Below are 16,683 nucleotides of genomic sequence, written 5' to 3' on the forward strand. Positions count from 1 at the left end.
TCGGTTCATGTTATGCATCAGTGTTAAAATGAGGGGCTAATTAATAAATGTGTTTCGGAAAAAAATTTACCTAGCAAACTCTTAAAATGAAAGGGGCTTATTAATCGATATGTTTTGGAAAAACATTGACCTAAGCACAGTGCATTTTATCCATTATCTTGAGAAACAAATTTAGCCAAGCTTAATGAAGTGTTACGATTATTACATGCTTATTTACGTATGTAGTGTCAAGTATTGGAAACAGAAATACCAATGGAAAATGAAAAATAATGCATGCCATTAAATGCCCGAATTAGAAATCAAAATAGATAAAAGTCTACTTTTTAGATCCGAAACAAAGAACCGAAGGATGTCAAAAGGCTCAATATGCATTCCTTAACTTGTTATGAAAAGGTTGATTTATGGTTTCTCCAACAAGTTTGGCATGATACTTGAAAAAGAATCATGTAGCATATATACGCAGAGACTTTATATGACATTGTAAACGATTGCACGTTACATACGAATGTGCGTGTGTGTGTGTGTGTGTGTGTGTTTGTTTATTCAGGCAGATGTGTGTAAGGGTGTGTTTCTCTCCCTCCTGTCTGTGGAGCACTTGCTCATGTGAATTCTGTCTATGACCTAAAATCTAAATATAAAGAAAGAAGAAAGTGTTCCCAACTTACCATTTGCATAAGGGTTGACTGTCTTTTTATTTGTCATTACTCGTGCTGTTGCATTATTAACCTAAGCACAAAAAAGACACGGTTAGTACTGGCAATGGAGTGGTGGTTTTGGATCATTTATCTGTGTTTTAAAAAATAACATGCATTTATTTAACTGCAGTAATTATAATACATATATTTAATAGAGGCTATGTTAAAATGCAACATCAAAGCTCAAATCTTTCAGTATTATTACTGTCATGACATAATTAAATTACTTAAATTACATTAAATCAATATCATACATTGTTAAAAAGACATAAAAGCAAAAGAATTGCATATTGTACTGGTAGGAAATTTCAAAGCATGCGTTTTCATGATAAATACAAAAGGAAATCAGAAAAAATAAACAATCATATATTTATGAAGGAACATGCAGTGGAAAAGGGAAGAGAGACAAGGTACTAGAACAAAAAAAATTTCAAAAGGGGACAAACAAGTTCAGCAGTGTGCAACATAACCCTTGAGAAGAGAAGTACCACTGGGAAAAAGCAACATTTAGCATTCAAACACTTGGAACAAGAGCCTTTTGTTTCATTGCAATAATAATAGAAAATAAAACAAACCAAAACAATAAAAAGAAACATTCCAGCTTAAACCACAGCTAAAAAAGGGGTGCATTATTTAACACAATAATGGAGTTAACAATCTGAGTAAGATGTGCACGAGTCAATTCCATCCAATCAGTGCCTCTCAGGCTGCTAAACGTACACTCAAGTACAGGCGTACCAATATAAAATAGCATCAAGAAACGTAATAACAACAAGTCAAAAAAATTCACGTGGTATCAGCTTAATACGTGAAACGGCAGATGGACTTCTCCACTTACCATTCGGCACCATCGCCAGCATGTGTATGTATACAGTTACCATGGTTACTGAGAGTTTGGTGAGGGCCCTATGTGCTATCGTTGAAAAGGAGGAAAATGAAAAGGCAAAATATGCAACATCTTACTCAAAGACTACACCACTTAATATCGGAATTACTCTAGAAAATAGCGTTTTTAAGGTGAAGACAGTGTTGAGTGGGAATCAGTGGTGACAATGTTTATGACATTAAATTTTGTTCAGATATTTCTGTGCTTATTCTTTATGAAAAGAAGTGTGGGATGAAGTCAGATTTTAGCTCAAGCTGCAAAGCTCAAATTTGGATTCATGTTTCCTCTCACTTATTGTATTTTGAATGCAATCCTACAATCCCAATTGATACTTTTTCTTTCAAGTTTCAAGCCACTGCATATCCCTCATCAACCCTGCAATAAACTGACCATAATTACACAATTTCTATTGTCTGATGTTTTCTTTCGAAGTTACTGCACCCATTTAAAAAATGTTTAATTAGGCACTTTAAACATATAAAACCAAAACCTTCTCAGTGTCAACTGTACATAAATAATAGCCAAACTGAATAACTTAAGAGTAATACGTAAAGAAGACCATAATGGCTCCCTTAAGTAAATAAATAAAGACAAAACAAATACAAAAATACCTATATATGCATATATATATATATATATATATATATATATATATATATATAAAGAAAATTATAAAAAAAATTATATGGGGGAGGGAGGGGGAGCACATGAAGAGACAAATGATGCATCTGAAACAACAAAATGAGAGTGAAGCAGACATTCATAAAAAAGATGAGAAGGGAAATATTTGTAACATGCACCTCTATTTTACGGCCTTCTACCACCGTGCCGTGTAATTTCTCCCTCGCCCTGTCCGCATCAGCACTATTTTCGAAAGTTACGAAACCAAATCCCTACATGCAGGCGGGAGAGGGGGGGAAAACAACATGCACATTATTAATTCCATCACCGACCAAAATTGACTGTGTTACTTATTATCATTATTTTACAGAGAAGGTTCATTGTGCTATAACATGTCTTGCCTCTTGCTCTGTGCATGCAAATTGAAGAAAAAAAACAAACAAACAAACAAACAAAAAAAACAACATAAATCAGCATTGAGATGCACGATCAATAAGCAACCAATGTGAACTATATTATCTTTTAAAATTAGAGACCCATAAGAGATAATCAGTTAATAAAACAAATACAAATCCCTGAAAGTGAAATAAAGAAAACACTTTAAACAGATCATAACAGTAGAAAGCAAATATTCTAACAATGGTGATCAAAGTAAATTTAGTGTTCCACAAAAGCATAAGAGACTAAAATTATGAAAACGGAAAGTGAACAAATCCTTTTACATGCATAGATATGTTCCCATCAACAACAACAGAACAAAATAACACGTTATATTAAGAAATAATAAAAGTAAATAGCTTGTGCTCAAAATTGTTCACTACCACAATACTGAAGAACAAGTCGTGCTATAGTGATAACACTGTTCTTCATGCAATATTAGGGATACATTTAAAATTGATCACATTATAAGGACCTGCTTATGCTGTTAGAAACTGTTTATCAATATATTTGCTGGTTAAGTCAACAAATAGCTTTGACATCAGTATAGTTTGTTACTTTTTACTTCATTATTAATTATTATTGGCTCTAAATAGAACACATTCAGATTTACTATACACTCACTATCAGTTTCAAAACAAATTAGGAAAGTAATTCTTGCACATTATTAGAGGCTGTCTAAAAGTATAAAGAGACCCTTAAAATGTGTCCACATATTTCCAAACGTTAGCATTAACTCATGACAACAGAACAATCAAAATAATATTTTCAATTCAAAACACTTTGTGATCTTTGTCAAATGTCCCTTACTAAACATGTAATGGAAAAAGAGATGAGCAATGACAACTTATTAAAATCTATGAAATATACTAAAAACAAACAATACACCTCACATAAATCTGATTTGATATTGTGTGGGTCTCTATGCAACTGTTTCATGTAACATCAACCAAATAACAAGTCTGTAATGTTCTGTTTCAGTTCATCTATCAAAGCTTACGTGACTCTCATTGTATAGACCTTGTGTTGACAAATTAGAATAGTCAAACTTACATACAATTGCAGATTAATTGTGCTCCTGACTTTAACATGGTGAGAGCTTCTTCATAAGTGACAGTATCATTCAACATACATGCATACATCTATTTTTTATCTGTGACAATTACCTATCAAGTAAAGGGTGGAATTGCAACAAACAGACGTCAATCTGTAGGTAGTGGGAAAATGAACAAAAAAGTAACATTCATTAACTTTGTCCTAAGTGAGATTGCTAAACCCCACTGGCCCATTGAATGTGGTCATTGTAGAATCTTTGAATGCTGGTTGATACTTTGCTTTTTCAAGACAGCAACATATGCTGGGATCTAAACATGGCATAAAAAGAAGAGGTATCCAAAATAGCATATGTATGAATGTGAGCAGCAAGTACTTATACAAGGTAAAAGTTTCAAAACATTATGGCAGGACTTAGCTGTGCTTACTGGAAAGTGCATCAGCTGACATATGCATGAATGCAATATTATATGTTAGACAGAACACTCTCTGAGGTGGCTTAAATTATTCTGAAGCTCTCAAATTGTTAAAATCATGCACCTGATATGAAATAAGAAAAACTGAATGAATGATTCCATTTGAAGCGATGTCTATGTTTAAATAGCCACATAGGAACATTATTCCCTGATTCCACATCTGCTGTTACAACAAAAATATACTCAATACTAAATTTATACTCAGTTACAGCATTAAAGTTACACAGCAGCTAACATTACGTGGTACTTACATATGTCACTACCACACAGTTACAGTATATACTCTGGCTACACAGAACAGTAGTATGCTTGTTCTTTGTTTACAAATGGGAAAATTCAGTTTTTCTTTCTTCATCATTATTTGAAATGATTCCCAACAGGAAAAAAACATGCAGTTGAAAAAGATATAGACCACATACCTTAGATCCCCGTTCATTAAATATGATTTCTACATCTAAGATTTTACCAAATTGCTGTAAAGGAAATAAAGTCAGATGTTTTATCTCAGAAAAAATACAAACTGATATGCTATGGTATGTTACATTGGTGAAACAAAAAGTAAGAAAATCACATTTCATGATGCACTTTTTGTTGGTGCTACAGCAGGGAAGAAGACATACTTACACCAAACATTTGCCTGAGGTCTGGATCTCGAAACCTGAAAGGAATATTGGAGACGTGCAGTCGTTTGGGCTGTGTTTTGTTTTCTGTGTTTTCAGAGGACTGTGTCTGTTGCTGGCCGTCCGTCTGTGCTGCATCATCTGTCTGCTAGAGAATCAGATAGAGGCATGGGGTGAGACAGGAATGCCCACTGACTTGGAAATAAACCAGGAACTGATGCAGATGCCAGGTGGCAAAGGTAGGTTGCTAATTATCTGCAGAACCATTTAAAACACTACAGTTTTATTATGTAACTCTGTACTGGTATGAATAAGGCTATGGCTTCTAATACACTGAAATTAAATTAAAGGGAAGGGTGATGAGGGCAACTGAATTCAAGGCAGAAATTAAGTTTAGTGGCTTTCCAAAGCACACTTGCTCGGCTGAAATGAAAGTACATTGTTGGAAGTTTTTCACAAGGCTGCACATAAAGCAAATAATCTGCTCTCATCTTAAATAAATAAGAAATATTCAGTCAAAAATGATTGAGTCTCTTTACTGGGAGTAAAGAACTGCTTGATTGCTACGTCTTTGTAATGCTGACAGTGAACATACTACCTTCATTATTTATCTAATTGTCATGTTGATAGAATTAACAGCATATGGAAGTGATAGAAAATGTCTCTCCATTTCATTTTTATTGTATTGTTAATTCCATTTGAAGCAAAATTGACTCCATTTGCATATACAGTAGTACGATAGAATTCATCACATGTACATAAATCAAATTATGAATGATAAGGGTTATGATTAAAGCACATTAAAGGATTAATAACATTACATCAGTGGTGCTGAAAATTAATTTGCTCAAATTTAGCTAAATAACACTTTCAGGGAAGCACCATGGATGTTTACAATAACACTGTATGCCAGTTAATCATCCTGAAGTTAGTATCTTACATAATAGGAGCTCACAGATTACTCCACATTTCTTGAATCACTGGTTTTCCCCCCTGAAGGTCTCTCATATTACTGATGGCCAGCTATATTCACTGATTCATGAATTAATTTCATGTGCTCTTAACTAATATTGCACTAACTGTAATCCCTGAAACATTTCATTAGATTTCCTAATAGTGTCATTATAATATGTCATAGTCCCACGATTCAAAACAACTTTTGTATACAAATGTGGACACATGCAATATCTGCTTTTTACTATCTCCGTTGTTTATGGTGCTGTTTATGCTAGCATTATTTTTATAATAGCAATTCTGACATCCTTTTCCCACAGGTCCTGGGACAGTGAAACATTTTTTATTGTTTTGGATCTGTGGTCCAGCACATTGGATTTGAAATAAAACAATGAATATGTGGATAAAGTGCAGACTGTCAGGTTTAATTTGAGGGTTGTAGCGGATATACCTCTTCTACTCATGCAGGGCACCATGTAATGTAGGATATATGATTATACCATTCTTCTACAAAAAGTGGTGTTATTAAAGAATAATAAATCAGTCTCATTAAGGAAATATACTAACTATGAATTGGAAATTTAAATAATTAATAGTTATTAAAATGATACATTAATAGCTCATCTTAACAAAGTCATTATATATATATATATATATATATATATATATATACACATACAGTTGATACCAAATTAATATTAATAATTCAGCTAAGAAGTAAAGGCATTTTGGGAATTTGTTTGATTAGCCGTGGCTGACTTAATTCAACGCAAGAGTGATATTAATACAGACAACCTTGGAAAATATAATATAATATGATATAATAAAGTTATGCCTAAAACACCAAAAAGGGCAAAGCAGAATTCACTACTATAATGTACAACAAACTATGTATGAGTGCATGTGTATGTATGATTGTAGGTGTGTGTGCGTGTATGTGTGTGTGTGGGTTTTGCACTGGGTGTTTGTGTGCGCAAGCATGGGAGGAGTGATGTGTGTTCTCCTGTGTGTGGGGTTACATGGCTTGGTGAGTGCACACCGCAGACACGTGTTCAAGGAGAACAAAGAAACTAAAATGGAGAGAGGTTTGAAACTAGCTGGAGCTAGTGATTAAACAATGGTGCACGAAGCATGCCAGACAGATACAGGATAACCGTGCGGTTATCAGTGTGTGTCAAGATCAATATGCTGTGCTGTGACTGGTTAGCATCTAACCACACATGCAAGATCTTTTCTGCTCATCCATCCATCCATTATCTATACCCGCTTGTTCCTGGTCAGGATCGTGGGAGGTGCTGGAGCCTATCCCAGCATGCACTGGGCGAGAGGCAGAAATACACCCTGGACAGTTTGTTATCCCACTGCAGGGCGATATTTTCCATGCGTGCTGAATATTAAAACTAACACAGCGAGGTGGATGGCTTTGAGTCTTCCAAAAGTAAATGGTAAAACACGGAACGTTCACATAACCATTCAACACGTTAACCATTGGCACTATTATGTACAATCAGCAATAAACATTACTGTTGCTGAAGTAAGCTGTATGCCCAGTGTTACAGCCTTACTTGAGTCCTTTGAATTGTTTTCATTGTCGGAACACGTTGTGATTTCCAGGGTGAAATCCATAGGAGTTGATGTGGAAAAGGGGAAGGCGATCGCTCATTTCTTCAGTTCCAAGACACGCAGCTTGATCCTTGTTGCAGATGGTTTGCCTTCTGGAGCTTACAGGAGTTGCACTGCAGGATTTGTAGCTCAGTGCTTGGCTCCCTTCATGGTAATTCTTGGACCACCGGTAATTGCGCAGCCTCTGGATGTCTCTTCCGTAGGTGGGCCTGTAGCCTACGGTATGCCTGTACGCGAGCTTGTGTTGCATAGTTCAGCAGGCCTTGCATTTGCTTCCTAGCATGCGTGTTGCATGCAAGATAAAGTGAGAGTGTGGTGGGCGAGAGCAGAGAGTAGCGAGTCACACGAGAGAGAGGAGAGTGTTGTTTCTCTCTGCCAGACTTGTGCCGCAGTCATCTCCAGTTCCTGTTTGTTTCTGGTGCATTTTACACAGTCTTGTCTTCAGCTGGGGAAATGCATGTTCAGTTGGATTCACGATGGGCGATTGACTTGACCAGTCTAGAATGTTCCACTTTATGGCCCTGAGAAACTCCTTGACTGCTTTAGCAGTATGGTCGGGGTCATTTTTCTGCTGCAAGATGAAGCACCATCCAATTAGTTTTGAAGCATTTCGAAGGATCTGAGCAGATGAGGTTTATCTCCACTTCAGGATTCATCATGCTGCTGCCATTAACAGCTACGTCATCAGTGAAAGACAAGTCAGCCAGTTCCAGTGGCAGTCATACATGCACAAGCCATAACTACCACCACCATGTTTCACCGATAATGGGGGGTGCTTTAGATTATGAGCAGTTTCTTTCTTTCCTCTTTCCATCACTTTGGTACAGGTTAATACTCATTTCATTTTTCCATAAGTCTTAGTTCCAGAGCTCTATTGCTTTTTAAATTTACTTTTTAACAAACTGTAATCTTTCCATTGTGTTCCTCATTCTTACCAGTGGTATGCTTATTGTGGTGAACCCTGCTGGCATAGGCTTTGTTTTAGTAATTGGCACATCAATGCCTACATCCTGGAGAGTATTCTTGTTCTGTTTGACAGTTGAAAATTTTTAAAAGTATTCTTCAGTGATGCACTACAGTGGTCTTCCATGGTTGTCCAAGGTCATTTGCTATTGCGGAGCTCACCAGTTCTTGCTTCCTCACAATTTCTCAGACTTTAAAACACCCAGATTTTAACACACCCAATGTTTTACATATGTATCTGATTATTTCTTTCAGCCTCATGATGACCTGCTTTACTGGCATTGACAGTGATTTGGTCATCATGTTGAGAGACAACTGCAACAGACTCCAAATACAAATACCACACCTAGAATCAACTCTAGACCTTTTGTTAGCTTTTTTGTGCATGAACAAATGATGCAAAGACACACAGCTGGAGCAAGAAACAGCTGAGCAGCCAATTGTACCATTACTATTGCTTCTCTAAAGCTATGTACAAAAGGGCTGTAATTCCTACATGTGTCACATGACATGGATGTAAATACCCTAAAATTAAAGCTGACAGTCTGGACTTTAACCTAATTGTTTTATTTCAAATCCATTGAGCTGAAATACAGAGACAAAACAACAAATATTGTATCACTGTCCCAATATTTTGCATTTTACTGCATCCCACACAACACTGATCCACAAATGTCACTGACATGGCACAACAAATGTGCAAATATATTCAGCAAAATCATATCTAAAATCTGATAAATTAAAACATTTATTTCTCAGTGCTGGTATTGACCGCTGCCCCATAAATAGCTAGGAGAGTTTTTATTTTTTTCATACATGTACAATACTTTGGAAATGAAGAATATATTACATTGTTTTACTGTGTAAGTAATTAAAATAGTTAATGCTTAAATGTGATACACTGAATCTGAGGCTGTGGTAACATCTTTCATATAAATTACTAATATTCATAATATGGGAAATAATTATATCAATGTCCAATATGCAAGGTGGGAGGGGTTTTTACTGTTTTTCGCAGTGACTTGTCACAAGGACTCATAACAAATGAAGGAACACGCCTGCCCCACTTCACTTCATGGTAAATTGGATAAACAAAATGTCTGCTTTAATTATGAAGACAGAATTCTGGAGAATTCTGATGATTATATCAATTACTTTATCTTACTTTTTATGCGGTATCATGTACAGTATATGCATAGATTCCATAGTTACACAGCTTCCATACTTGTAGCACAATTTATATTTGACAAAAACAATTTTAGGAAAGCCTTAAGTATGTATTCTTTACATTATTCCAGATTTATTCTGTAAATGATAGTTCTCGGTTGGTTAAAGGCTATTGATACCTCATAAAAACTTAAAATTTCTTTGCCAAACTTTGATTCTAAAAACAGCTTACAAAATGAGTGGAAATCATGCTTGAAAATGCAACAGATGGCCCAGCCAGACTTGAGATTAGCATAGTTAACAATGATGGATGATGCGTTAGGTTAACTGGTTTAGTTAAAACAAGGGTAGCTAGACACGACTTTAAATATAAAGTACATATTTTCAGAACATGAAGCATTTCAATTTTTTAAAAAAAACAACTGAAGAAGAAAAAAATATGTTTTCAGGATACAGCAATTATTTTAGTTGGAAAATCCAGGACAAGCTAATTTGTGGTTGAGTGAACAAGAGCTTGATCACATTAAACTTCAGAGGACAAACTGAAGTGGTGTGCTAATTTCACTGGTGAGGTAAAATGCAAGCCACTGATATAGTATGCATGAGATTTTTCATCTCTTATTCCCTTAAAAATCTATTTCTCACAAAAATGTTACAGTTATTCCTCTGTTCCCAGTAACCAGAGGGATGGCAGAATGTCAGATAATACTCTAAGCTTGTAAGCTATATTGGAAGAAAATAGGTTAAGTTTGCCTGTGGCTCTTGTATTCCTTAAAGTAGTTTAAGGAAAAAAAAGGGAAAGAGGAAAGGCACTAATCTCAGATTCCCTCATACAAAATAGTTAAGTGTTTTTCTTTGTTTCACAACTCCCTCAGAGAACAAATATCTATAAGTTTCATTTTGGCGAAGTGGGTACTCTGAACCTCCCATGTAAATTGGGCCAGAGAAACAAATAAAAGGCTGATTTCTCCATGTCCCCAAGGGTAGTTCAAGTTGACAAAACTGCTTGTGCAATGCCCTGGCACCCTCAGCAGTGATCCTTAAGCTGAAATCAATTTACACCATGATCAAGAGCTCTCTGCCTCCCTCTCAATCTCCTCCTGAGTAGCCTGAATAGGCCTCTCCATTTTAACAATAACCTACAGAGACACGTTATACACCAGCATCGGCCTTCTGTCAGCAAGCCAACATGAAACAGCAAATGTATCACACAAAAGCTTTGATGATTCCTAGCCTATGCCATGGGGAAAAAGACAGAAAATAAAAAAATGTGGTCGTGACAGTGCTGATAAAAATGGGGGAATGTTGTGTTTTTTTAGCTTGAGATATGAGTTCAGTATCATGGAAAGCAGAATCCAGATTTTTGGTGGTGTGTCTCAGGCGTCTCCCTTGTCCATGGATGACTGAGGGCCAGCTTGCTGTGTCTGTTTGGCTGGCAGCCCAGGAGTAGTCCTGTCTGCTGCAGAGGGTTACAAGTCGCAGCACACATTGCAGTCAAGCCCTCATCATGGACGGCTACAAGGTCCAGTGTGGGCCTTTGTGTTCTTGTATGTTTTGCTGATTGGTGTTTGTTCCGGCTAGTTGCCTTACCAACAGAGAGACCCATTTGTGAACCACAGGGAGAACTTGCAGCTATTTTTACAGAGCTTTTAATAAAATTTTTATTTGTTTAATTTATGTAACTTTTCTGGAAAGAATCTTGGGTATAACTCTATGAAAGTGAAAAGTACTATGTACACTTATTAGAAAACTGCATCGTTTTGTGGAGTTTCAGTCAAAATATAAAGCAAGGCGATGTCTTTCAGCTATGAAATTGATGATTTTAATGTGTAGCACAATTTGAGAAGGTTTCCACTAAGATTTATCTCCTCTATGCTAAATTAAAATAAATTCCCTATAAAGAAGATAAAATACATTCAGGGTAACTACAATAAATAAAGTAAGGCTTAAACCAGACAGACACTATGACAAGCCCTACATTAAATGTAGGTATGAAACCTTCTAAAAATATTTTTAAACTCCTAAAAAAAATAATTTCTGAAAAGTGTGTATTCCAAAGTGTTTACTGCTAGCCAACATTATAGTGATACATCTTCACCCGGCATTAGCAAGACTCCTCTTTCGCATTCATAATTCCTCCTTTCAACATCTCTTTCAAATTATATAAAATGTTCTCTTTCAAAGACCAAACAGCCTTCAGAGTTCCAAGAAGTGAAACAACTTGTGTATGCAAAAAAAAAAAAAAAAAAAAAAAAAAAAAAATGCATTTACCCATGGAGTAACAGCAAACTGCTCTTGGCCAATATACCAGACTTACAGAATATAAAACTGGCTGTCTACCTTACACTGTGTTTGACAAGGCATAAAAACATGACCTAAATATCCTTGCTACAGTGAATTTATTTTGATTCCAGTTGTCAAAAAAGTTGCCATATAAGGTTTGTATTAAAGAATGTACTGCCAATGAAAGACCTTTCCTGTGAGTCCCTACATCTCTCTTAAAAATTGAGCTAGCTACAGGTTTATTATGGATAAAGTTAGCCAGGATGAGCAAATTAAATTGACAGTTGTACTATAGGGGCATGAAGAAAATATCTACGCACTGAGCAGGATTACCGATACAGTACCTCTACATTAATTTGTGAGTAAGGGCAGGATGAGAACAAACAAACCGTTTCTGCCAATAAGCACATTAATCTGTCTCTGTTACTTCAACAGTCTTTTCAATAAAGCTATTTTTTTTAAAAAAAATGTGTTTGCTATACCAAAAAATGGTAACAATAAACTAAACCTTTATGTGGCAAAGGTTACTAAATAAAATGAGAATCTCCATTTTACACTTTTTTTCCAAACTCAATTTGTTATTTAGTTATTTCTCATTGTTATTTGCAGGCCCACATAAAATAAAAACACATTAGTCATATATATTTTTGTATACTACAAACTCCAATTCAGCAATAATAATCTTAATAATTATCATTGTGATAGGATCTTTGATCTGAGGAAGGAACACATACACTGAGTGAATGGTTTGTAGAATGTTGGTGCAGTACACCATTACCTATTTCAGCCCAGCCCATACAAGAACAGTGGAATACCTTAATGGATTTATGATTACTGAGCCTCGTTTCAGTACTTGAAAATCAAGAACTGTTGGCAGTCATAAACAAACAATCTTGTATAAATAGAAGGAACAAAGTTAAATATTAAGAAAATCTGGAAAACCACGCTCATATTAAGTGTAAGTGACAGGATTATATGTTGTGTCCATTGCTGTTGTAAAATACTCTTATTCCAATGTCTCTTTTAATGACTGCATACACCACCAGCCCTCCAGAAGAGATAGCTGTGGCAATATAATTGAAAATATGTGTTTCCTACTTATATTGGACAGTTCTAACAAAAGACTGGTAGAGGGGGTTTAAATTAAACTAACAAGTCAGTCATTTAGAGCAGCAAATGTAGAACCTTAAAGATTTCACTTCACTTTCCATACATAAGGTCAGAGTGATGGATCAATTAATTGATTAAGATCAGTTACCAAGCCCTCTGTTTGCTTTCAAACCCTGCCGTCTTAACTGATCAATAGGCTATGAGATGTGCCAAAGAGGAGAATAAATCTTGAAGTGTTTAACGGAATAACCTTTGCTTTCTTTTAAAAAGGCAAACATGAGGAGGACTTCCTCATTGTGGCATTAATCAGAAGCCTTCAAGCTTCTTTTCTAAAAAAATATCCTCAGATGAAATTACACCGGACCCACTCAGGTTTATGTCCCAATAATTAATACAATGGACTTTGAAAAACAACAGACTAAATGTAGAATTTTTTATTTGCAGTGCCACATAAAACCTAAAATATTTCCCCAAAAGTGCATAATACACGTTGATTAATCTGAGACTAAATAAAACACATTTACTGCTTATGTAAAACAATAATAATAAGAATAATAATAAATACATAAAGAGTGTCCTGAGCAAAAAACTTGAAACTTCACAAACGCATGGCACATAAAAAAGAACAAGAAAAAACAGCAATGCACAACAGAACTGAAAAATCTAAACCTAAATGACATTGCCAGAGGAAATCAGAGACTAAAGAAAGCAAGATGAAGGAATCCTCTCTGTGGCGGAATTTAGATCAGCCTCTTTATCCAAATCAATTTCACACCAACTGCGGACACTACAATTATTAGCGTTTACCATTCATTGATCTCACACTGTGCTCTAAAAGGCAAACAGTAGAGTGACTGCCATCCACTCTGCGTACTTGAGCATGGGCACTGGAATGCTCAGTGAAGTACTTCCACATGGCAGGCTTATGTCAGACAAAAGAAAAGTATATCCCCACAAGTCACACTAGCCCCATCAGTGAGTGGTGCTAGGACAAAACCAATCCTTTTGAGTATTTGTTATTTTTCCTTACAGGTTATCCATGTTTTGAGTGTACTGATCCATGTCAGCCATTTTGTCATGTGGAAATAGAGTCACTACCTGCACAACTATATATTCCACAGACTTGAGTTACTTGCTAATGCAGTCATTGAAGTAATGGACATTGGCAGTGTGTTCATAAATTTATAAAGTAAATGTGTTATAATGAAATAATAATAAAAAATCAAGCAAATTCTTAATCTGGTATATTTATCTAGAGGCTATTTTCCATTCCAGCAGTGAATTCTAGGTTCTTGAGATACAGTCTCCACATGTCTCAGAGAAGAGATCAATACTGTTTCTGTTTTTGTATAAAGTTACCTCCTTACATTAAATCTCATATTGAATGGAGAGTTGGAGCCTATCAGCCTCATTGTCAGGACAGGTTGATTCTCCAGGTGCTGGGGGTCTACCCTGAACTGGGAAAAAACTGCATCTAGATATACAGTAGTGCTGCTCATGCCTGGAATGAGTTACAGTCCACATTGAACCTGAACTCTTTAATTATCATGGGCCAATTCAGGACCCTGATCAAGAAACTGGCTACTATAAAAAACCCCTCAGATACGTGTTGACGAGTCTTACTGAACCACTGCACTTTTCCCTTATATACAAAACAATCAAAGCAAAACACCAAGTCATCAAATAAAGACACTGTCATAGCAAAGCAGTATAGATCAATGATCCTGCTTGCACTACCTCTGTAAACATATCACACTGGGTTAACTTTTGTATCTGGCTGGGTACTGACCCATAGGTATCAAGATCTTAAGTGAGCACTCCACCACCAAAGACACCAACTTGTTCCCCATGACATCAGTTTTCCAAAAATACAAAACATGATTACATTGTATTATAGAGAACCTAAAGTTCACATAATGCTGATCCAATCGGATGTTTTGCAACTGCGCGCTGTCTCTTCATCACAATTGCTGACTACCTGTCAGCACAATGTGGAAGTATGGGTTTTCTTCATTCTTTTAATGTTTTTACATTTCTTCTTATTGTACTGATCAAGAATATATTTAAATGTATGTGATTATGGGATGATCTCTGAAGAACAATAGGTATTCTGTGTCATGTCTATTTGTAACTAAGGAAAGACAGTGGTCTCCTTGTACACTGATGCATACTACCTAAAGAATCTTTGAACCCCAGTTGCAGGAGGGAAAATTGTAAACATTTACTTGAGTGGAATTTTGTAAGTAACTTCTGGTGGGAAACAGTCTTGTGCAGAAGACCTTTGAGTTGTAAGAGAAGAGAAAGGATACTGATTTAGAAAGAACTGATTTGCTATATCTAGTAAATGTAGAGATTATATTCTATTAAAATGAATGAATGAAAATCAAAGTAATCACGGCAACAGTAATGATATAAAAATAGTTTGTTAGAACATGGTGGTGTGTATATGAGTCAATATTTCAGTTGGATTACAGCATGTAGTGAATGCATGTAAAGTGCATGTACTTTGAAACTGGAAGATGGAACAATTGTTAACCATGAGGACAAATACTTGTTATTCAAGTCATGCATATATATTTCTCTGTAAGTGTGTAGTGAAATATCTGCCATTGATTAAAATTGAAGATTATATAATAGTTATTGTTAAACTAACTTATGAAACATATGTTTGACCTAGGCTGGGATTGGTTATTTTAAAGGGAAGATACATCAGGGTAGGAGGAGATCTGGTTGTATAAAAAGGATGTAAAAACATAATGGGAGGAAGCTCTCTATGTATCTTTATGGTACTAGAGACCTCCCGTAGGCCTACGTACATGAAAAGGATTATTGATTAAAGAGAATAAAAAGGTTATTAGAAGAAATCATAAGTTCTAGTCTTTATTCTTGCATCACCGACTCACCCACCGAACCTAAGAAGGGATTTTCCTCCACAACAATAAACAATCTGTTTTACTTTGAGGGTCTGATAACAGGAAGACTTCTGGAACTGTCCTACACTACCTTTGAATGTAAATGCTCTGACAGAACTGAACTGTTTGATTATTATTATTATTGTTGTTGTTGTTGTTGTTGTTGTTGGTTGCCTATAATTATGGCTAGCATTGCTAGAAAATGACACCTCAGTGACTTTGACCAAGGAATGATAGTTAAGATTTAGAGCTGAGATTGAGACAGTCAGTCAGGTTGCAGCACTACTCATTACATTTGACAGTGCACATATAGACGGATGACAAATTAAAGGAAAAACCAACATAAAGTGTCTTAAGGTGTTAGGCCATCACGAGCCGTCAGAACAGCTTCAAAATGCCTTGGCATAGATACTACAAGTCTCTGGAACTGTACTGGAGGGATGGAACACCATTCATGCACAAGATATTCCCTCATTTGCTGTTTTTTATGATGTTAATGGAGAGCGCTGTCAAACACACCTGTCCAAAATCTCCCATAGGTGGGTTGAGATTGGTGACTTTGAAGGCCATAACATATGATTCACATCATTTTCTTACCCACCAAACCTTCCAGTGACCCCTTGTGCCCTGTGCAAAGGGGGATTGTCATCGTGGAAGAGACCATTCCCATCAGGAAATAAATGTTTTTTCATAGGATAAAGGTGGTCACTTAAAATAACTTTGTGTTGATTTGCAGTGACCCTGGGGATTAGTGGACCCAAACCATGCCAGGAAAATGCCCAACACAGAATAACAGAGCCACCGGACCCCCTCACTGTAGGGGTCAAGCATTCAAACCTCTAACATTCTCTTGGTGTGCACCAGACATGCACTTGCCCACTT

General features: G+C 36.0%; 1 protein-coding gene across 19 annotated transcripts in view; it reads right to left on the reverse strand.

Annotated features, from left to right (window-relative positions):
• Window positions 1-16,683, reverse strand: part of LOC118220689 (RNA binding protein fox-1 homolog 1) — a 330,165-nt gene that overhangs the window by 54,860 nt on the left and 258,622 nt on the right. For 17 of the 19 annotated variants that reach the window (XR_004763997.1, XR_004763998.1, XR_004763999.1 and 14 more), the window contains 4 exons: window positions 4,794-4,937; window positions 4,589-4,642; window positions 2,382-2,474; window positions 666-726 (listed from right to left, as the gene is read on the reverse strand). Coding sequence is in view for 16 of the 19 variants with exons in the window: in XM_035404792.1 (XP_035260683.1) it covers window positions 666-726; window positions 2,382-2,474; window positions 4,589-4,642; window positions 4,794-4,937 (352 nt within the window). In the remaining 3 variants the exon portion in view is untranslated. The remainder of the gene's footprint in view (window positions 1-665; window positions 727-2,381; window positions 2,475-4,588; window positions 4,643-4,793; window positions 4,938-16,683) is intronic. The other 2 variants (XM_035404788.1, XM_035404780.1) reach the window with 1 other exon arrangement.

This window comes from Anguilla anguilla, chromosome 2, assembly GCF_013347855.1.
Source record: "Anguilla anguilla isolate fAngAng1 chromosome 2, fAngAng1.pri, whole genome shotgun sequence".
NCBI lineage: Eukaryota > Metazoa > Chordata > Actinopteri > Anguilliformes > Anguillidae > Anguilla > Anguilla anguilla.